General features: G+C 39.0%; 1 protein-coding gene across 2 annotated transcripts in view; it reads left to right on the forward strand.

The window, feature by feature from the left end:
- The first annotated feature begins 3,845 nt into the window (after positions 1–3,845).
- The window catches only part of LOC139449664 (glutamate receptor-like), a 70,016-nt gene continuing 49,688 nt past the window's right edge, over positions 3,846–24,173 (forward strand). For both annotated transcript variants that reach the window (XM_071231143.1, XM_071231144.1), the window contains exons 1-2: positions 3,846–4,617; positions 5,293–5,442. In XM_071231143.1, the coding sequence (XP_071087244.1) occupies positions 4,521–4,617; positions 5,293–5,442 (247 nt within the window). In that variant the 5' untranslated portion in view covers positions 3,846–4,520. The remainder of the gene's footprint in view (positions 4,618–5,292; positions 5,443–24,173) is intronic.

The raw sequence follows: 24,173 nt of genomic DNA on the forward strand, positions 1-24,173 counted from the left end.
GGAATTCACATTACCCTCACCCAAGAAGTAACAGTACCCACACCAGAGAGTTCACAGTATCGTCAGAAGGGAGTTCACAATACCCTCACCAGAGAGTTCACAGTACCCTCACCCAAGAAAGCACAGTACCCTCTTCACCTCGAAGTGACAGTACACGCTAATCTATACAGTGTATTAATCTACCCAAATAGATGCGTATGTGATACACATGATGTGTCTGTCGCACAAGACAATATGTCTACTTTGTTTACAAAACTAATATCAAGACAAAGGACAATCATATCTCCAGATCAAACCCTCGCACGCATGAAATGAATTCCCTGTATTTTACTCACATCTACAAGATGCGAAACACGGAAAATGCAGAGGTAATATCTCAGATAAGGTCATTAAAATAGCAGGGTTAAAACGTGCATTATAACTCCGAGCAAAACTGACGGCCAATGTGACCATTAATTTCCACTCGAACGGGTACTCCCACGATTGCCTAAGCAACGGAGCGTTCGGTAAATAACTCCATTCGATTAAAGGCATACATCTTCTTCTGCACGGAGATAAATGGAGGAATTATTGTTTAGTTAGGGTTATGATGAAGAGACTTTTTCCTTGTTCTGACAAGTCATCCATCAAGATGTAAACAGGATCATACACACAGATCTTAAGGTCAGGCACCGATATGGGTTTTGGATCTTGTAGAATGCAGAAAAGCGTGTAATTTGGCTACGAGGTGATACCCATATTTAGAATACACCTTCAAAAGGTGTCGAAATGTTTGATTTCAGATTATTGATATCAGTTATCAGTTTAGTGATTAACTATTAATGTGAGCAAAACCAATTTTAACGAGCAACAAGTGGTATGTTTTTTATGCCGATTGTGACGACTTAGCAATATTGTAGTCATATCACGACGGGGGACACCAGGCATTGGCTTCGTTCAGTCGACACCATGTTAAGATTTTGACGTATTCAGTCTACTTCTTTCTGACTTTATCGCTGGGCATTAGTCATTGTACCTGAGCTTTCGGCCAAGGGCATTCAATCAAATATTGCTTGGTAGTGCTGGCAGTTAAATAATGCCATGCATTTCTACCACGACGCGGCTTGGTACGGCATGAAATAAGTGACATGTGGAAAGCGACTTGGTAAACGATGCAAGCCTGGAAAATAACCTATATCCACCACCTGTTGTCCTCCAGTCATGGTTCACGATCCACATTTCACTACCCACCCTCCACTCGTCAGTATCTGCTATCCACTACCAACTATTCACCACCCACTATCCATAGCCAATAATGTAGAGTCCATCATCCACTATCACCTCCACAGTCCAACTTTCGACAATCTACCATCTACCTTCAGCCATCCAAAACCCATAATCCACTATCCACCATCTACCATCCACAATCTGCTACACAATCCACCTTCAACTATCCAGTCAACCATCCTCTAACCACTATCCACCTTCAACTATCCAGTCAACCATCCTCTAACCACTATCCACCTTCAACTATCCAGTCAACCATCCTCTAACCACTATCCACCTTCAACTATCCAGCCAACCATCCTCTAACCACTATCCAGTCAATCATCCTCTAACCACTATCCACCTTCAATTACCCAGTCAACCATTCTCTAACCACTATCTATCATCAACTATCCAGTCAATCATCCTCTAACCACTATCCACCTTCAATTACCCAGTCAACCATTCTCTAACCACTATCTATCATCAACTATCCAGTCAATCATCCTCTAACCACTATCCACCTTCAACTACCCAGTCAACCATTCTCTAACCACTACCTATCGTCAACTATCCACCATCCAGAACCAACAATGTAGTATCCACCATCCACTATCATCTACTCAGTCCAACTACCCACCATCTACCTTCCATAGTCTGCTGCAAAATATCCACCATCAACTATCCAGTCAACCATTCTCTAACAACTATCCACCATCCACTATCTACCTTCCATTATCTGCTATCAACTACTACACTACCACTTCTCTAACCACTATCTATCATCAACTATCCAGTCAATCATCCTCTAACCACTATCCACCTTCAACTACCCAGTCAACCATTCTCTAACCACTACCTATCGTCAACTATCCACCATCCAGAACCAACAATGTAGTATCCACCATCCACTATCATCTACTCAGTCCAACTACCCACCATCTACCTTCCATAGTCTGCTGCAAAATATCCACCATCAACTATCCAGTCAACCATTCTCTAACAACTATCCACCATCCACTATCTACCTTCCATTATCTGCTATCAACTACTACACTACCACGATCTACAATCAACGTTCGACAATATTTGGAGAGTTCTTCCACCTAAATAAGCATCTTTCAGAAGAACACGAACGCGGTGGGATCGATTCTCTTCCGGATTCCCCACAGGGAGGATGGTCCAGGGTGTACGTTACATGCATGTTCCACTGTCTGTTGTCTTAAATACACATGGTCATTAAGTAAGTACTACGGAGACCATTATGATCACAGCAAAACCCGCATATTCAGTAATGGCCGGATCTTGTGTCCGATTAGCAACACCTAATAACAGCTATGGCACAACGAGTGAATACTGTGATAACAAAATACTGCATTGTGTCGATATAAGTCCCGGGGTGGCCGACAAGCCATGTGGTTAAAGCGTTAACACATTACACTGGATACCATGTTCGATTGCCTGCGCGGGTACATTGTGTGCAAAAGCTGTTCGGGTGTATGGATGAAATATCCATATTCACGTTATGAACCATGATACATAATAGGGATAAGCAGTTATTAGCTCAGGACATATATACTACATACTATATACAGTACTATAATGAAATATCTACATTATTTATCCAGTAGAAGTATTATCGATGATAACTGCCATAAGACATATATGCTCAGTAGTGAAATAAACAACGATTTGTAACCTGCGCCGTGATACATGGTGTATCTTCGTTCGAAATGGGGTCATTTGCAACCCACATTTAGTGGCTCTAGTAGGCGACAGCAATAAAGTCCAAAATGTTAATCACAAATCGATTTCCCAACTCATATTACTTTGCAAATGTGGAAACACCTTTGCTCATTTCAATTTCACTTGTAAGCCTTAACAGAAAGCTGCCTCACATACGAGATATCTATATCCATACACATGACCGTCATGTAGATTTGGTGAAATATACAATGATGTATTGATTTTTATCCTTGCCCCAAATCAGGACTCGGATTCAACATTACAAGCTGTTTGATTGAAATGGGAGGCCAACACGCGCTGCAAAAAGGACAATTTACACCAGTAAAAGTCATCTGTCTCAATATCCCGATGTGTTGATGGGGCCACATGGCGTCACTTACACGTGTCACTACTGTAAAGAGTTGCTGTTTGTGCCTTCGTGGTTGGCGATGATCAAAATTTTCATAAATCAAATCTCCTTCGTCGACTCAGCAGTGGAATTAAAAGGCTGCCATTTGTGTGATGCACAGGACCTGGCATGTCACGAAAGAAAACGGAAGAAATAGAGAGTCATCATTGCAGAAATGTCAACCAATCTTGAAATTCTAAGCCGCCAATTTGTTAACTGTGTCGGTGCAGCTGTCCTTTTTTTCGAAAAAACTAAAACCAACTTTATATGCCACCACTGAATTGATTTTCCATTTTTCACGAAGGAAACACTGAAAATGAAATAGCTGGAATTAGTCCCTTTCAAACAGCACCTACGAACAACGTATTGGTATTGACGTGAGTTGATCATCTTCTAAATTCAACGGTTGTGTTCTGAAGGGATCACAGTCGTTTTTAGACCACTACTGGCAGTGATATTTGGATTCCAAAGCCAACGGTGTGAGAGAATCTATTGGTGCACAATCATCAAATAAGAGATAAAGCGAGAAAACGGCTCCAAAAGCATCAACAACTTGGCGTGAAATGGACATGACATAGGATCTCAAATACCTTCATACAATATTTATGTCTAAAAGCAAGGATCCGCCAAGCTGTGAAATTCCCTGGCATTCACACGTTCACTCCTCCCAGCTTGACGCGAAATTATCTTGCATGGAACCAAACATCAGATTAATTGTGTTATTTTCCTCTTAATCGTGCGGGCCGCATAAAAAGAGCATCTGCGAATCGAGATACAATACCAGCGCTTTACATAAGTTGGCTGAGAGTCTTCGACCACTCATCGTGTTCTCGACCGCGTCCTGAGTGACTGAATATCGCTGCTCAAAACCTGCCCAGACTCACTACACCACTCGCCGATCATGACGCTAGAGGATAGAGGATATTACTGGGAGCCCGAGAGGAAACGAGAGCAAACACTGTTATCGTAGACTCTCTTAATTCCATTACTTGCCTCTACCCGTGGATTTCGACCAGGAATCGCATGACATAACAGGCAGGGAACACGCATGCGCGTGGAGAACTTCCAGATTTCACACGAGCACGTTGGTTTGTTTTCTGTGACACGAATTTGACCACTGAATCGCCATTATAGCGTCACGATGCCTTGGACGATGGAGCTCTGGAAATTTGGATTTACCTGGTGTGTGATATTTCTTCTTCGAACATGTGCAGCGAGAAACACGGAAATACATATTGGTAAGTACATAACTTTACTTTTTCAGATTTGTTTGAGTTAACCCTTTTGGTCCTAAAAGGAAAAGAATGGTATATCTGTAGTGTTATATTGTTATGCTGATGTCTAAACATCTTTGTTATTTTGTGTCATCCAATTAGTTGATTAAATTAAGGTAGCCCCTTCCAATATGCTATAATATTTCCTGAATGAGAACAACGTTTCGTATACTGTATTACAGATCAAGATTCCATAAGATATCACTACAAAAGTACTGTGATACTCGGGTAATGATTACACAAACACATAAAGTGATTATTATTCGACAAATCTGCAACATCAGTTACGAATGTGTCAATGGGCTTATTGTGCTCCACAATCAACAATGCTTGATAAATCACTTGTGGAATATTAGAGTATAATCAATACTCATACGCCTACACGTGATACAGCTATAATTGTCCATCTGTTTGTTGTATGGCACGGAAGCCTAAGCATGTGGTAAACACAAATTCAGAAAGGGGTGAGAACATCATGTTCGACCATGGGTTGATTCCCTGGCGCTCGCTGTTCCTGCACCACCAGCACTCCCTACAGGAACTGATGACCTTTGACATGGGGCTTCCTGTCCCATCATTTCTAATTAATCATACTGTGTGCACTACCCGTGTTTTCACACTGACGTTCTTTCTTTCCAGGTCTCATGTTTGACGAGAACTCCATCGATTTAGAGACTATAGTTGAGAAAGCAATACAGAGATATAACAATAAAACTGAGTCAATTCTACGACTAGAAAGTCATACCCGGCCAGTGAACGTTAAAGACAGTTTCAACTTTACCAATGCCGGTAAGTGGTTTTGTTCTCTCTTGGGAGACATACATCCCTGACGTTACAACATGACGTCATTAAATCCACAACACTAAAGGTATCTTCTCATATCTACAGATACCACAGAAATCTATTTCGATACAAACGCTTTGTAATTAAGTTACTATCGACAGTGGTTCAGCCTTCACGAATACTGTTTTATCACCGTTGAGATTAATATAAATTTTTGATGATATCGGAACCTCCCTCAGGGCATTTAAGATGTTGGGAAAATGACTAGCCTCGGAATTACCGCTGCGGCCCTTATACTGGGAGATCAGAATTTCAATCCCCTTACGCCAATGGCGCTAATGAAAAGCATTAAAATCATCTGGGTTCCACGTTTCAGAAGGGACCTAGATCCATTGTCCAGTGCTGAGGAGGGCAACTATCATTCCAGGCAAGGCATTACAGAGTTGTTACTCTGATTATAACCATAACAATGCCATGGAATCGCGTTACGTTTATGCCCTCAAATTAAAAAAAGTACCGTTAAGACGAAACAAAATGTATGTTTCGTCCAAAGCCCATAATTGGACAAAACTCGTATTCAAGCCTTTTGGTCTTTCTAATGGTTTTGGTTTACGCTTCTTTTATGCGTGCATTCGTTCAGTTTCGATTTTCTCAGTAGTCTGACACAGCCTGAAGTGCCTTGTTCACAATTGATCTACTAACAGTTTCGGGTTTTTGTGTTGATGCCAACTGCCTTTTAATTTTACTCGACGTGGGCAACATTGGTTTCCCCACCCTGGTCGTTTAAGTAAGAAGGCACCTGACCCGGCCGTGTTAGAAACAGATCAATTACTATCATTATAACATCCCAGCCACAATCTCTGAAATTAATCATCGTGATGATTTACGTCCCTCTTTGACCTGACAAGGTATTTTGATTTCTACTGAACAATATTTCGCGATCGCAATATTTAATGCCATAAGCAGGTTTTCGTGGTTTATGTGTTAGAATTTAATAAATGGTGCGTTCTACTGACGTTCAGTGCAATGCAGTAGAACAAATCGTATATTATTACTTGACGTTACTAGTTAATTTCATAACGATTATTCATATTAAAGCATACTTTAATTCTATCTAATCAGAGTTTGCTTCGTTTTCATTCCACAAAGTGATTAAATTCATCGTATAAATTGTTTCCAATCCGTACATTATCCTTGAACATTTTTTTTATAATTATCAGAGGCGTTTTTGAATTACATCTTTTTACACAAATTCAACCATAGTACAATCATTTCACGAAAGTTAATGGCACTTCAATTCGAATGTAACCCTAATTCATTTGAAACCATCGATTTTATTTAAGTGTTTGATAAACCAAACTGATTCATTCAAAGCTGTTTTGCAATGATCAAGGACTTGGAAATTTTATCGCATTTTTCCATTCACAACGCTTACATTGATTAATCAATTCTACATTCATAAAATACAGCCTTGTTGCCCAAGCCTCAACTAAACACTATTTGAGTCTGACCAATCACTGGATTCCTCTACGTCATTTAACATCGGCAACTCACTTTATATAAACCACATGACAATTATCATACCACGATCAATAAAGAAAATTAACTGCCAATAGGTAGTCAAGTACGCATTTATCAATTAAGGGCTGGGACTAGAGCTGAAATGCCTCATATTTGGAGAGTTTCTGGTTCAGTGATGTCCACATTGCTCTGGTTAAACATTAAATATTGGGAAATAAACATCAAACACGAAACCTTTACAGTCAATTTGTCACATATTCTTTGGTCTCTAAAAAAATATGGTATTAAAGTCAAAATAGAATTTCTTGGTTGCTGTTCATTTGGCATTGCCTTTGGCGAATTTCCTTGTGCGTTTCCTTGTCTTCGGTTTCTTTCATGATGACAACTCTCTTTGTCCTGGATTATTATATTTACCGCGGCAACAACTTGTTTGTCCATTTGTTTGAAGAGACTAAATGATAATTAAGATGTATTTGTTTGCTTTAATGCCCTTTTGAAAAGTATTTAAGTTATATTACGGCTTGTCAACTTAATGTTGGCGTTTACACTTTTTTTTGTGAAACCAACGAGCATGGGTATGGCGTGGACAGTCTAGAAAGACAAAAATGATGAATCTGGGATTAGAACACAACATCATAGTTTGGAGCAACGGGAGACAACTTTGAACAGCGAACAGCAGTGCCTTAGACGACTTGGCAATGAGTGCCCCCCTCAATTAAGACGAAGTAAAGTTATGGATATATGACGTGGACGCAGACGTTTGAGGACAAGAAGAAGTAAAAAGATTTTGTAACATAAATTTGTATTATATATATAATGCAAGGTCTACAGGGCATAGTGAAGATAAATGTCCTTTGGTTTCCATTACCCAATGCATAAAAAACTCAGTCTAAACAACTAATACCTAACTATTATTATGAGACAGTTAAGTACAATTGATTCTGTTGAGGTTTTCTGTTGAAAATAATGCGTTTAATGCTTCAAATTGACTCTACATTTCAGTCCAAACAGCCATAAGTCACTCCAAAGGTTCAGATGAATATATATTATATCTGTCTAAGTACTCATGAAGAACAATGAGTGCTAAGCTTATTACAGAAGTTACGATCTCTTTGCTTGTATAAAACTGTAAGAGAAGTCCATATATAACATTGATGTCACAAGTGCATTGCATTCATGTGAACTTTTCTTCTTGTTCCCTCACATGTTCATGTAGGATGGTTCTCAAACAAATCAACATCGCTTCTTTTTATATTTGAACTGGCTTTATCACGTAACGACTGTTGGTGAAACATTACACCGAAACTGACCCTAATATATCGAACCATAGCATTGTGTCTCGCTTTGAGGTATTGACGTCAGCAGTATTGAACGTTACAACTTAAACGATACCACGTTAATCTGGACGGTGTCAGACTGGATTAGAGAGTTTCTTGATTAATGACTCATTGAGTATCGATGCAAATGTTTTTTGTCTAAGTCGGTAAATCTTTCGAGTGCAAAAGATTCCCTTTTAAAAGCATCAGATAATGTGCGAAGCATCTCTTTTAGTGAAATAATGACACTCTGTAATCTGTCTATACAAAGCACTTCTTTCAAACTAGTAGACAGTTTATTTTAACCATATGCATCCTTGATAAATGAAGGACAATATAATCTTAATGTTAAAATCATTGTTTCGTGTGTGATGTTGATGCATGGTATGATATTTTTGTGAATAACTCGACAATTCGCTGTGAACAGTTGTGTCCCTTAGGCGTTTCAGGATCCAATGACTGTGGGTTGGAATCTCAGACTCGCCCTGCTTGATTATGAGCGTTGGTTTATTAGTTAACGGTGGTTAACGTACAGGGCATAGAAAAATCACTTACAGTTTCCTCTAAGGTCAAACTGAAACGCTGTGAAATAACGGAAATCTAGTCCCTTAACGTTAAAAACGGAGGTAAACCCAACTCACTCACTCACTACAACAGCGATGAACCCAGTCCTATCAAACTTACTAAAGATTAGGATACATTCAGATACCACAAGGCAATTACTGATCTCATTTTGACATCGTGGAAATAACACAGTGTGTGTATCGGAACCTCGACCAACGTGAACTGGGTCGAATTCAGTGAATAGACATTAGAACTGACGTCAAGTCGAGTAATAAAAATATAATTACTGTCTTTGAACAAAACGGTTATGGAAAAAATAACAAGTCACAAGCCTTCTTTAGAAACTCTGTTAACCTAGAATGTAATGAATCTCTGAATGTTCAAAGAGGTGCACAGTTTCTGTTGGTCGAGTATGACGTCTGTGCTACACTACTTAAAGGAGATATGAAAGGCATAGAGAACGAGATTGCTAAATAAAAACTTAAAAGAGAGCATCTCACCTGTGTATATTTATTTGAGACCGTGTACATGTGAGCTCATTCCATTCTTTTGTCATATAAGGAAAAGAGTATTATTATTATTATCAGCAGGTCAGTAGATGCATTTTGCTCAACTTTCAGTTGCTGAGGAATGGATTGTGTTTTTTGACCAAACACACTTCTTCTGACTTATGACTCAGATATCAATGCTATGCACATTTGTTGTTCCCAGTAGTTCCGAAACTTTAAACCATGATCTGCTTTTCATCTTGGTGTGGATGCGCGTGTGCAGGACAGCAAATAACATCTGGGTTTATCCGTTGCAAGATCCCAATGGTTTGGTGTTTCCACAAAACGCACTCTCTTCAATAACATTAACGTTGTGGCTAAACGCGTACATAATGAACTTTGAAGATTTCACAGATGATCTTAAAATGCAGAACGCTTGCTTTGTATCAATACGATTAAATGTTTACATGCTTTGTTTAAATGTGTTTGATGTGAAGTTGGAAATGGATACCTCCATAGCTGATTTGGAACTTCTGGATCGAATTTTATAAACCATTATGGATTAGAGACATCCCCATATAATCGTCGATCCCAATTGCGTGGATCGATGCTCATGATATTAATCACTGGATTGTCTGGTCCAGACTCGATTATTTACAGACCGCCGTCATATAGCTGGAATATTGCTGAGTGCGGCGTTAAACAACAACCCAACCAACCAACCATATAATCGTACTATTTCAGTGAGTCATGCCACGTGAGGTCGGGCCTCTCACTGTCAACCAAGCCCTTGCTAGCCACACTGCTGTGTTCACATTCACATTCCTGGTGCATGGGTCGGGCCTCTCACTGTCAACCAAGCCCTTGCTAGCCACACTGCTGTGTTCACATTCACATTCCTGGTGCATGGGTCGGGCCTCTCACTGTCAACCAAGCCCTTGCTAGACACACTGCTGTGTTCACATTCACATTCCTGGTGCATGGGTCGGGCCTCTCACTGTCAACCAAGCCCTTGCTAGACACACTGCTGTGTTCACATTCACATTCCTGGTGCATGGGTCTGGCCTCTCGCTGTCAACCAAGCTCTTGCTAGACACACTGCTGTGTTCACATTCACATTCCTGGTGCATGGGTCGGGCCTCTCGCTGTCAACCAAGCCCTTGCTAGACACACTGCTGTGTTCACATTCACATTCCTGGTGCATGGGTCGGGCCTCTCACTGTCAACCAAGCCCTTGCTAGACACACTGCTGTGTTCACATTCACATTCCTGGTGCATGGGTCGGGCCTCTCGCTGTCAACCAAGCTCATGCTAGCCACACTGCTGTGTTCACATTCACATTCCTGGTGCATGGGTCGGGCCTCTCACTGTCAACCAAGTTCTTGCTAGATACACTGGTGTGTCTACAGCCTGATGCATGTTAGTGGATCAATTCTCTCACTGTCAACCATGCCCCGACTAGATACACTGGTGTGTTCACATTCCTGATGCATGGGCCGGTCCACCCACTGATACCCATGCCCAAGGTTAGATCTACATGTGTGCTCCCATTCTTGATTAACACGGTACAACCCATGGCTTCGCTGCTGAACCGACGTTTGACTTATTAAATTAACCCCTGATTATGTTCAGTTCTCGTCATTCCACTTCTATTCAAACTGCTGAAACCATGTGACACCCCTCTCACCATCTCGACAATTCGGTATCAATCGGGACATTCTGTTCTTTGTTCCGTTTGAGGAGACTCTGGAGTCCCTTTCGAGGACGAGTCTAATCAAGTGTTAAAGATTTGTGTCTAGGCTAGAACGGGAGTGTTCCCGAGGAATTATTAACAGCTATCAGTTCCCCCCATCTACTAAGTCTATATATACATATACCTTTAGCTGTTTCATAAATTTGTCAAAGACAACCTTAGAAATAATGTCAAATGAACAACAACAAATGATCATATCAACCACACGTGGATTATCGAAGGACAAGGTGGTCTCAGCCACACATAGCGTGTCTTTATGAATAAGCAATAGTGTACATGTGCTTCAGTTAAACAGTAGATAGCCGCTAGTTAAGCACAAAAAAACACGAGTAGAGCGTCTTGCCACAGTGACAGGTTGTCGTCTTTGATCGTGAACGGCTGAGTCGATTTATGTTCTGTTTTGAAGCTTTGGCTTTCCACGCCCCCGTCCTTGGCGCTGACAAACGTTAGAGTTCGGCAAACTTGAAAAAAGGCAACGAGCTGACAAAAAGCAGGCAAGGATTGCACAATTGGATTTTGATTGGAAGTATCAATGCTTCGTTGAGAGCTCCATCACCACGTTCTTCAGGCTTAGCCTCTGGACTGTACTTTGGCCTTTCTTTATACTGTTTCACTTGCTGTTCTTTCCGAATACTAGTAATTGTTTCCCATTTTTTTATTGGATTTTTGTTTTGTTTTGGCAACATCAATACATCTCTTGTTTTACCTTCGCCTTTAAAATAATTAGAAGGAATCGTTGACACATACGCAGACACAAATTGAATGGCTTTACCTAATATAGTAGCTGACGCACGTCATACATGTATAGATTCGCTGCTTTGCGTTGGTTACAAGCATGTCTGTTTCCACAATAATGCGTTACGTGCATGCGCGTAGATCTGTTGCTACATTATCGGGTTGCGTGAATGCGTGTACGCCCGTCTCTACAATATCGAGTTGCGTGCATGCGCGAATGGGTGTATCTACGAACGATGATCAGTGTCAAGTTGAAGGAGATCAATGCAGAGCAAATGTTGCCAGTGAAAATGTATCCGTGAAATTGAGCATATGCACGTGGAACAAATTTTCACTGATTCCAAGAAATCAAGTTGATCAAATGATTACATTTACATATCAGGGTTTGTTAGCGTTAGTGTTAGGGGCAGACCATCTTCAAGTTCTTGAAAAACATAATTATGTCTCATATTGTTGGAAAATATAGAATTTGTCTGCCACACAAAATACATTGCTGTAATGAGTGTTGGGTTTTTTCGAAAAAATATTTTGGCTCATAGATTTAATCAAAAAACGTATCTAGTTGTGCAACTGTACACGAAACTCAAAACAAACTCCCAGGTCCCCCAGAATCTCAACTGATTGGGAACATGTTTACCAGAAAATGTATACCGGACCTGAAACACTTAGAGAAATGGGGAGAACAAAGTCCTGGGTCGTGGAACCATCAGCCTCGTGAAACGGGTCCATGGTTATAATTTCCCCAGAGAAAATAGTACAAAGGAACATTTTCACTACAAGAACAGATCCTATATGGCATAGGCGTGTTTCTACAATATCGGGTTGTATGCATACAGGGATACCTGTCTCTACAATATCGGGTTGTATGCATACGTGGATACCTGTATCTACAATATCGGGTTGTATGCATACGGGGATATCTCTCTCTACAATATCGGGTTGTATGCATACGTGGATACCTGTATCTACAATATCGGGTTGTATGCATACGGGGATATCTCTCTCTACAATATCGGGTTGTATGCATACGTGGATACCTGTATCTACAATATCGGGTTGTATGCATACGTGGATACCTGTATCTACAATATCGGGTTGTATGCATACATGGATACCTGTCTCTACAATATCGGGTTGTATGCATACGTGGATACCTGTCTCTACAATATCGGGTTGTATGCATACGTGGATACCTGTCTCTACAATATCGGGTTGTATGCATACGTGGATACCTGTCTCTACAATATCGGGTTGTATGCATACGTGGATACCTGTATCTACAATATCGGGTTGTATGCATACGGGGATATCTGTCTCTACAATATCGGGTTGTATGCATACGTGGATACCTGTCTCTACAATATCGTTTATGCGTGCACACCTGTCTCTTATAGACTTAATAACTCGACAACAACCGGTAATGATATATACAGTCACATATCGATAAGTAGAAGCCTAAAAAACAGAAACAAGAGCGGGAAAGTAGATTCATTTGTTTGTCCCGACTGCATCCTTATTCATTTATCATTATTCGAAACAGGATAACGAGAATTGTAAAGCACCGCGTAGCAGAACACTTCCTCGATCCAAGTAAATAAAGCCAAAGTTCAACAAACAATGATATCTTATGCCAAAAACTCCCGTTGTTGATGCTGATGGCTTCAAAATTACGAAACGGTACGTCTTCTTCAGTGACCCTGGTATTTCAGGTCTTACTCGTCATTACTTACAGTAAAACAACGCATTACTAAGACCATATCTGCGTAAATGGTGTTAACCAGAAGTAAGTGATATAAAAAGTTGGAAACTCCCTTGTTGGATAAGTGACAAACAGGATAAGTGGAGATGTTTGGCTGAGTGCCTTGATTGACCACTAAACTTGTGTCGTGGGATTGTGATCACAGACAAGTAAATGCGAACTGTTGCGAAATAGCACATTCGACATTAAATAATGTACACTAATTCAATCCATATCCCTAACACTCCAAGGAAATTGTCAATAAATAGTTATTTAAATATTCAACATAATGTTTGCCCGTGATATTGCTGGAATATTGCTAAATTCCGGCGTCAAACAATACTTACTCGAAACAATGTACATGTACCTAATGTTACGTAATGATTTGTTGTTTGACCCACATTATGTTTTATAAATACAAATATTATTTGGTTATTAGAGTGTTAACAAGTAAATATTTCCTTTATCATGCAAAGATAAATATTTGCACTATGTGAAAGTCTGTCGTACGTTTAACGAACGACTTGAATGCTTTAAGTGACATCAAGATTTCTTACCATGCAATAATTCAGTCTGAGTGGGTAAAATGTTGCATCCTTCAGCTTCTGATCTCGAAATCAAATCCGTGATTATAATCCTTGGTCTATCATGACTATAGACTAACTCGAGAGCTTCATAACTATGAATTAGAACCTTCATAATCACAGGATTTTCTCCACACGAGACATGTATTGCTTCCAGATGACGTGAAAGCAATTTCAAAACGATATTTCACGCCAGAAATCTATAATCTTCGGTTCGAATCCCGGTTTGCCACGATTAAATTTCTAAGTTTGTCAGCACCATACCCGAACTCATGGCTTTCACCGAAGTGGTAACCATATGAGACCTGCATCACTTCGGGCTTTCCTCCCATATTGAGCTGACACGCCGTAATATAACTGGAACACTGCTCTTTAAATTCATGACCAGCCCCGATTATGGTTCTTTGTCTGTCAGGACAAACCACTGCACGAGCATTTCATCAAACCTGCAACAGTCTACACCCTGTATAACTGAACGCTTTCCTTCCACGTTAAACCGACTTGTTTTAACATCACTTAAATACTGACAGTGTTTAAGGAACGTCAACGCCTTAGCCCCCCACTCACGGATAGAGATACAGAGTCAGGGTTAATAACCGTGAGACACACCGCTCACGAGGTCCAAGTTTGAGTCCACCGTGGCAGTGCTGCTGATTAAAATGTTGACATCAGTCAGCACCAACCCACGTCTTGTCGACGACATCGGTCCTTGAATGTATGGCGCCATGTGCTTGAAGTAAAAAGAACGTTGCTTATATAACTGTTTGTGATTACACTGTAAATAATTGCCGTTGCTAATATCACATGATTTTCTGATTTGTTTACAGGCGATGGTCGCATGGCAAGAATACTGCTGTGCGACGTCAGGCAACAAACATATACTTATAATGGAATTAGTGTGCGTGTTGGAAGCTACCGGTATAACTGGGTATGATTTCCCATTTTGCGAACACCTGGTGTCATCACTTATTTTAATTTAATTTTCACCGCAGTTTTACCTTTTACGCCCATTGGAATCTGTTTCGAAGGACAGTCGTGTTGGCAGTATAAAATTACTTAATATAGAGAATAGTCAAAAAGACCTCTCGGTCACCAATAAATATTCTATCCATCGGTTGCGCAGTCACGGATGAAAATATTTTACTTTCCTGCTTCACGAAATGATCCTAACATGATATGGAGCAAGTATTGATATTCTTGTCATGTATTTCAAACATCCTATTTTATCAGTTGTTTCAGTCTACTGTTTGTATTTACTGTTTTATGCACTGTTTTATTGGATCTATTTATTTTCCATCATGACGACGACATTGTATCCTATTCTGGCGTCAAGGCACCCATGGATTGACGTAATCAGGATAGAAATAGGCGGACCAGTGTATTAAATTGCCATTCTACAAAATAATCATAATTCTTGTGTTTCCTACAGTACGCACTCTTGGCTATTAATAAGATATAAGATTACTCGAGGCCCTTAAAAACAACAGAAATACATTGCAATATTATATTCATTCAAAAATTACAAAACTCAATGCTATGTTCACCAAATGACGATGAAGCCAGTTTGCTAATTATCCATCTCAATCTGCAGCTGTATCTGAACTATAGTATTAAATGTCACTTCAGTGATTCGTCATCTTTGTTAACGACATCGCAGACTTGCGGACGGTCACACAGTAATTTGATATAACCGAAGATTACCTTCGAACACGCGTCGTTAGCTGGGTATCATGATGGCAGAATACGATTTCTTTTCTTGGCATCAAGTTCCTAATGCTCGGTTTCATATATGGTACTTTAGCGTATTAGTTTTGCCTTAAGACACATGTGAATGTCAAAGTATGCCAGTTTACTTTCGATCATGTGTTTGTATCGAAAACAAGATTTGCAAATGTGCTTGTTTAAAATACGATGATCTCTGATGATCAGCTGATTTCCTTTCTTCTTCTTCAATGACATTCACATACAGTAAACTACGGTTATAACGAACTCAAAGGGACTACTAATTTTAGTTCGTTATAACCGTAGTTCGTTATAAGCATATATACAGCATAACTACAGCAAATAGTCGGGACCAAAAAGTAAGTTCGTTATATCAGTCAGTTCGTTATAAGCGTGTTCGTTTTAACCGTAGTCTACTGTACATGTATATGTAGGTGTCATAACAGTTCCTGAGTTTACACCTGTTGTGCCGGATCTACCAGTGCAAAGTGATTTCTGCTCAACGGCAATCGCAGGCTTATGACCAAATTAATGGCCAAATGGTATGGATAATCAATCTTTAACTACGCGTGAAACGAAACGTCGCTACACATTTAAAAAAGTTGAACATCCATACCGTTTGGTCATAAGTCTACGATAGCCAGTGAGCAAAGATCGCTATTACTATAACCAACGTCTTATTGTGACTCACGGATATTAAGATGATAACCTACAAGCCGTAATGAGTTACAGCTTATCTGACTCAAGTTATCATATGCTATATTGGGGATTACTCTTTCTTCGCCTTTGGCGTGTAGATTGTATACCGTGTGAGGTACAATTGAGCATCCTCTTTCTACAACGATTTTGAAGAACGTCATACGGCTGTTCCGCAGAATATGTTTGATCAAGGTTACAACATTCAAGATCTCACTAAAGCTTTCAAAACGTTCTATGATAGACATGTGGAGGACATTTCCAACTCATCAGTGATAAAAATTATGTCTGATGAAGTTCTCTATTTTGGCTTGAACCTTACGTTCCCATGCTTTTTTCAGGCGACTACTTCACTTGTGTGTGCATGTGTTTGTGACGGGTGGCACCGGTGGTACAGGATACGCTCACTGTTTCGCGAACATCTGGTATCATCATCATTGGATAGTGATTCATAAACACATGTTCATGATTTAGTCGGAATTGTACAAGCGGCTCTGCTTGTAGCAGATATTTCTTATGAATAAGGGGGCTAGGGGTTTGTCGCTTTTATTTACTTTCTTGGTGGAGGTACGTGAGGACTGGGGTTTTGTATAGAGTTACATATCTTTTCAGCTACTGCTACAAAACCAGATATTTTTTTTATTTAAAACTATGAGCCTGAATTTTCTTTAAGAAGACACCCTGTAACTTTTTAGGCAGGCAATTTCGTTTCTTTTTTCATCGGTCTGAAGCAATATTCCCCCAGAATATGAAAAGGTCATACAGTTGTCATTCAGAAAGCATGAAACTCCACGTAAAGATCATGATGTGGAAAAGAACTGCACATCCGATCAGGTTGACAAGCTACGAGTCATATTTGTAAATACCCCTGGAAGTCTACCACACATTTTCTGGTGTGACTTAACCTGGCTTTAGATGGAAAAACATTTATTGAAAAGCTTGGTTGCAAGCAAAATGAGTCTTTCGATGACATTTGAATACTAGTATAATGGATATGCTTAAAAGCAATTGGGAAATATTGACACTATAAGCTGGAGTTGGTGGTATAGTGTTCGACATGAAGGAGATATCCACGATTGGAAATTTAGATCAAACTGGTCCATCTTGACGTGTAGCTTTTTACAGAGGCTGATACAGATCCAGATAAGATACTGACTATGGTCACTAACGGAGACGTATCGGAATGATGGCACTACATTCTCTCCCTTGTAGTTGGTTGTTTCTTGCCCTTGATGCCTGTTGACGCAGTTTAGTGTTCTCCAAATGTCGTGTATCGGTTTGATCTAACGATGTATACAGAGTCATTGTGGGAATAAATGTGCCACAGCCGCGACCTGTAGACTTAAGATCATATCGCTGAACATAGGGGAAATAGGTTAAATAGATTGCCTTTTTATTACATGTCGAATATCGCTCACGATAAAAGGGCTATATTCCATGCATTGCTGCACGCAAGTGTGTACTTCTGGCCGTCTCTTTCTCATAGCTGTATTTCTTACATTACGTTTGTTATTTTACTTTTCATGTAATAAGCTTTAAAAAGTTACTTCATGCACATGTATATGCATCATGTCACACTATATCAATACACAATCCTCCTATGTTTCAAGTTGGCAACGTCTCTGGGGTTATGACGAAAGCGTCTGTGCACTTCCCAAATATACTCGCGTTTGTTTCGCAGATGTGTTGAAATGGGCGTTCAGTATTAGTTCACTCATAAATGGTGTGTGTGTGTGTGTGTGTGTGTGTGTGTGTGTGTGTGTGTGTGTGTGTGTGTGTGTAAGCTTGAACTCATCCGGTCTTATACCAGTTATATGGGTTCCAGCCCACCATGCCACAGTTTAACATGGATAACCTAAACAGACACATTAGTCTCGGAGCCGACCTGTCCTTGTTTTGTATCCTTAACACGGGGTGTTTCAGGCAGGGTAACATCAAGTACCATCTTTTAACACTTGATATGATGGGGCCAGATGATCGAAATAAAAGCTACAAAAAACCTTCTCCAAAATAATAATAAATTTCTGCTAAAAGCAGACTCCATTGTATGTACATTGTACGTATCATGAACATGTGTTCAGGAATGACTATCAGAATGTTCATGACTTCATGAATGTTCGCCATTGTTGTATTGCACACATAAGACGAAGTAAAGCAATGATGATCGCGGAGTGTGGGCGGATAATACTACAATAAGTAGAGACTCCTACCAGATGTCAAACGGTTTTTCAGCAAAATAGAACAAAGGCAATGTGTTTATCCAAGTGCAATTTTTAAGTGATTGATATTTGCGATTCTGACATTGCTGAGTAAAAAGCGCATTTTATTGATTTAACCACACAGCATGATTAAATAGAACATTAACAAGAGTTTATGTGGCTAAAATATATTCTCTTGGTAATATGAAGCTGCCACTGTATCCCCTTTGAAACTCATCTTCAATAAGAACATTTCAATAAATGTCTGTATCGACATACAGCCCCATTTGAAATTAATAAAATTCCAGTGACTTCCTTGCTTCCATGTCCTTTTTCATGTGGACCGGGGCGTGTGAAGACATACGCACAAATATTTAACATGGCGCTATTTTCAGCATTCCAGACAATGGGTTTGCAAATGGTTCGGCATCGTTTGGCTCTCCCAGTCAGTGTCAGTTACAGCTGTATGATGTCTATGGCAGTAATCTTTTTTCGGTAACCGTAGTCATGTTACAGTGAAGGTTCATGATGTACGAGTGATGAGATAAACCTTAACGTGTTAAATGGAAGGTGCTATGATAGAAATAACATGTCACAGGGCAGGTGTTATGACACATGGGTGCCATGGGACAAGAGAGGTTATAAGACACACATATATATACCTGTCAGCTGAAATGCATAGTGGTTAAACATGTTCTTGATATGTAATGAAATTATATAACCATAACACAAAATGGATACGACATATGGTAGATTTCCTGGATGATATCACAATACATGGTATTTCTAGCCAATATTCACTTCTGATATTTCGTTTTCGTTTGATACTGTTACTTCTTTCACAAAAATATAAAACGTCAACGCCAGAGAATAACCAGTCTCGATTGTCCGACGAAACAGATTCCACTGGTCGTAAAAGGCAAGATAGCTTTAACAAATGTATGAATGGATATCAATAAAAGGTCATGTATTAAAACTACATGTATTTTTTCTGCAAGTAAAGGGCGTACAAAAATCATGGTATTTGAAAATAACACACGATAGCATCACAAGACGTATTCATAAACAAGTGCTTATGATACAGCCGGAATCGAAAATTGCACTCTGCCTTTATCAGAGGTTTCTTATGCTATTCAAAGAGTTTTGTCGCTTTTTGACTGGTGTCATATACTACAGACAAAATAATTAATTATTCAATATGCATGTATTCTATCACTCTTCTTTAGAAGGGGTAAACGCGCCATGTAGATTTTGCGGCGCAAATAGCAATACCCCAGCCCCACCACACCAAAAAAAGACTTCACACACACTGTGGTATCCTTGTGGGGTAGCGAACCTTGGTCATCGTCCTGCGTTTTCGAAGCATGTACTACAACGCTACGTCACCCGTCTTGTTTCCTTGGAACACATTGTGTACATGTCGTGACAGCATTTGATGGGTTTTGTCAATGGGAACATGAAAATAACGAAATTGTACTCATGCATATATCAATTTAATCGATTATGAACTTATCGTGAACCTATTTAATTATTTGATTTTGTAAATGATATTGGTTTCAAGAATGCTTCGAAGCAAATACTATTAATGTTTAACTATACACTGTAACTCGAAACCGAAATAATTCCCCCCAAAATGCCTATGGCATTCCTATACATCTGTTGTTAAGAATTATCACAATTATAATTATAAAACAATTGTAAGTCTTACCTTTCATACAACAATATCATTAATTCCGCTTTAATTTTGCCACGGTGTGAAAAACGAACACTTAATACTCAAAATATTTAATGTCTATTAATAGTTATTTAATTTGTCTCGAATTTGATTGATTCCTACAGCTAGCGCTACCACTGATTGGTACTGGTCTCGCAATCTCTTTCCGTGCTTGCGTTTGGACACATCACGTTCAGAGGCTATGAGTATACAATGCCTGTTGACTGATCAACGTTAAGTAGAACATGATGCGATATTTCACACACAGAACAAATGTTGTCTAATGTGCTTTAAATATATGGTATTTATAACAAAATATATACCCCTTGAAAGTAATTAAACAACTATTTTACAATTAACGAGGTATGTTAATATTATATAGAACTTTCTAAAATCCTCCTCTAATTTGTAACGAAACACATATGTTTTTATTTACGAAGTGCGTGTGTCTATAGAAATACAGAAATTGAAATGACAAGTATTGTAACTATTCCATGACAAGAATATAGATTCACAGCTACCTATGTTTCTCATAAGAGGCGACTAAATAGATCGAGTGTTCAGACATTTAAGATACTTGCTCGCCGGATAAAATTACGTATACTTCAAGGCTTAGGTCTCGTTTGTTGGTTGGTTTGACGCTGCACTCAGCAATATTCCAGCAACATGACGATGGCGTGATATCGAGTATGAACCTGCCCTAGCTTGAGCAACCACACAGAAGAACGTACAGTGTCCTTACAACTTTCATCATGTGTCGGCACTATTAGAGACATTTAACAACATAAGGATATGAATGTTTTAGAATGTAAACATGTTAAAGATGCACGACTAATATTTGACTAAATGTAAATCCGATAAATCATCTCACGGTATCGTTAAAACATACTAATTACATGTATTTCATCTCTTGTTTTTGTCCGTTTTGTTTAGATGTGACGACACACAGTTTTGTTCAAATTGTCTGTTAGCTGTTCAGTCTCCTTTAATCTCCTTTGAGAAATGGCAGATGATAATTTCAACGGATGAGGAATATTGCTCAAAGCTAACCCACCCTCTCACACATTTCTGATACTTGTGTCTAATACAACAACTACATCATATTTCCAAAGAAACAAGTAGCCAGCATATCCTGTTCCAGAAAACTTCCAATAAGTTAGATGGCAATTTGATTACGACCTTCGTGTAATCTAACTTATTTATGAATATCCAGCGCAAAATTTATCAAATTAAATTTCGGGCTTGAAGCACATCTTAGTCCTCTGAACTTTCCTTGGATCAATTCGGAGTTATAACTCCATCTTGGGTGTGAAGTTTCGCCAATAATTCAACAGGAATATCTGACCCAGAATCCAAACAAGTCTCCAACCGCCGGCTTTGACATGTAGCCGTCATAGACAAACTGGCCACTGACTGATTATTCTGAATATGTGAACCTTCATCTTGTTGACCTCATCTTTTCTAAATCACATCCAAGGCTGTTGAGTACACAATCATTTGGTAGTAGGTCATGCTTCGGATCATTATTCTGCTCAAAACACTATTAAAGAAATATCATGGTTAGCATACCAGCGTCAATTACCTTATTTTATGTGATAAGAGCCATCGTCGTGGCGTGTAATAAGGACATAAGTTTCTCTCTTGACGTTTCTATATGAACTGTGCGGCAAATTGGATTTGCAATGTTCACTCTGATATTGTTGCTCTACAGTTTTTATCTGATATTTGACCTTTGGAATTTTGGAACAAACTGTTCTTTATACAAGAATAACAATTTAGTTAGTGTTTTTGTCTTTGCATTTCAGAATAAATGATGATATGAACGTGCCCATACAAACAACACTTATTTATTCTCAGCAAAAACGAATAATATTTGATTAATGTATATGTGTAACTTATGAATATATTTGATTTTTGTCAAAGCTGAAACCGTAAATATTCCTTTGCAATTCTAGGTTTTTGCTACATTAAATCCTGCAATTTTGTTAGATCTAACAGATTTTTTCATGAAACAAGAGTTGATTTAACATTTTATATATGTCCATTTCCATGACCTTATGTTATTATTATTGTTGTTGTTGTTGTTGTTGTCATCATCATCATCATTATCATTATTATTATTATGGCATACAAAGATCAAGTATCATGTCCAAGAATAATATGTTGACGCAGATTTCCTAATATATCCTTTCAAAATTGCTATTCCCCAAATTCTATTCTCACTAACAACACTATAATGATGGTAATACGTAATGGATGTTATTTATCTGTGTCAGCTCTGTGAGGAAAGTTACCAGCATTTACCATAGGCCCAAGAATAGTCAAAGATTAAATGAATAAAATGGTTAACAGACATAGATCCAGCGGTTTTGCTTGGTATGAATAATATGTATGTGGACCTCGGAGACACGGAGACAACTACCGTGTGAGACTGGGTGGGGTTACATTTGTTACTGCCAAACTGTTACTTGAAATTATTAGGTACTGGTGTGAATGTACACCACTTAATGACAGATGGAATAGAATGTCTACTATCAGACACAACGAAGAGCTTTTACGCCATAACTACCGTTCACATATATCGGGGAATAATTATGTCAAAGATAATACAGTAATATCATGTTCAAGACAGAGCATCCGTGTTGGTTCCGGGAAATGATGTCGATCACTAACATCCTTCTCAGGCTCATGGTTGGTGGTATGTTGACGCTCATGATGTCAATCACTGGATTGTCTGTTCCAATCTGGGTAAGTAACGGACTGCCTGGACAGAGCAGGAATGTGGTGGAGTATGGCGTTAAACAACAAACAAACAAACACAGCCGACTCGATCGTACACACAATAACCCCAGGCAGTGGATATTATCTTACATTCGGCGTTTTATTATTCACTGTACATTTCGTTTATGTCAGTATCGACGAATAAGCGAAATGTTTCCACGAGCCTATCCGGCAAAAGTACAGCACAAGCCATACACTTGGGAGCAATATTATGTGGGCGGGAATGAGGTTATACTGGCTGGTGGCCATCATGGAAACACCTATGTGATAGCTCTCAAACGATAGGCTCTGGGCATAGACGTTAATGAATGTTGCACACTTCATTAGTTATTTCAGGTTGTTAAAGTTCGTAATGATTCGTAATGATTCAAATGATTCATATGATTCTAACATCAATGTCCGCCCTAACTTAAGTCAGTTCTTCAGATTTTAAGGTTATTGGTTTTTACCTTCACGGGATGCTTCAAGATTTAAATTAAAATTAAACCCAATTCAGTTCAAATGTTGTAAACAGAAATACTGCAATATCACTACAATGACAAACATGTTTTGTCCTTCAGGAATCTGCGACCTTTGGTAAAGGTTACAGATGACAGTAGGCTGGTAATATTAATCATATCTCCGTTGGATTTATCTTAAAAAATATAATATTTTCACTTTAATGCATTCCAGTACATTAGATGCACTTTTTGCACTATCGTATCGAAAAACAATAGATAATTTTCCTCATGTATGACTTGTATCAATTTTATCTGCTCGGTTATTTTTAACGTGAATTCTACATCCAGATATAAAACAGACATATAATTTCAACAAGCGATTACATGTAACTGTAGGCCGGAATCTACAAAACACTCTTCTGTAATGCAATGCTGGATTTATAAGTGCACGAATCAAAAAAGAATTTGTACTTAAAATACTACTCAT

This window comes from Haliotis cracherodii, unplaced genomic scaffold, assembly GCF_022045235.1.
Source record: "Haliotis cracherodii isolate W230 unplaced genomic scaffold, xgHalCrac1.p SCAF_8, whole genome shotgun sequence".
Classification (NCBI taxonomy): Eukaryota; Metazoa; Mollusca; class Gastropoda; order Lepetellida; family Haliotidae; genus Haliotis; species Haliotis cracherodii.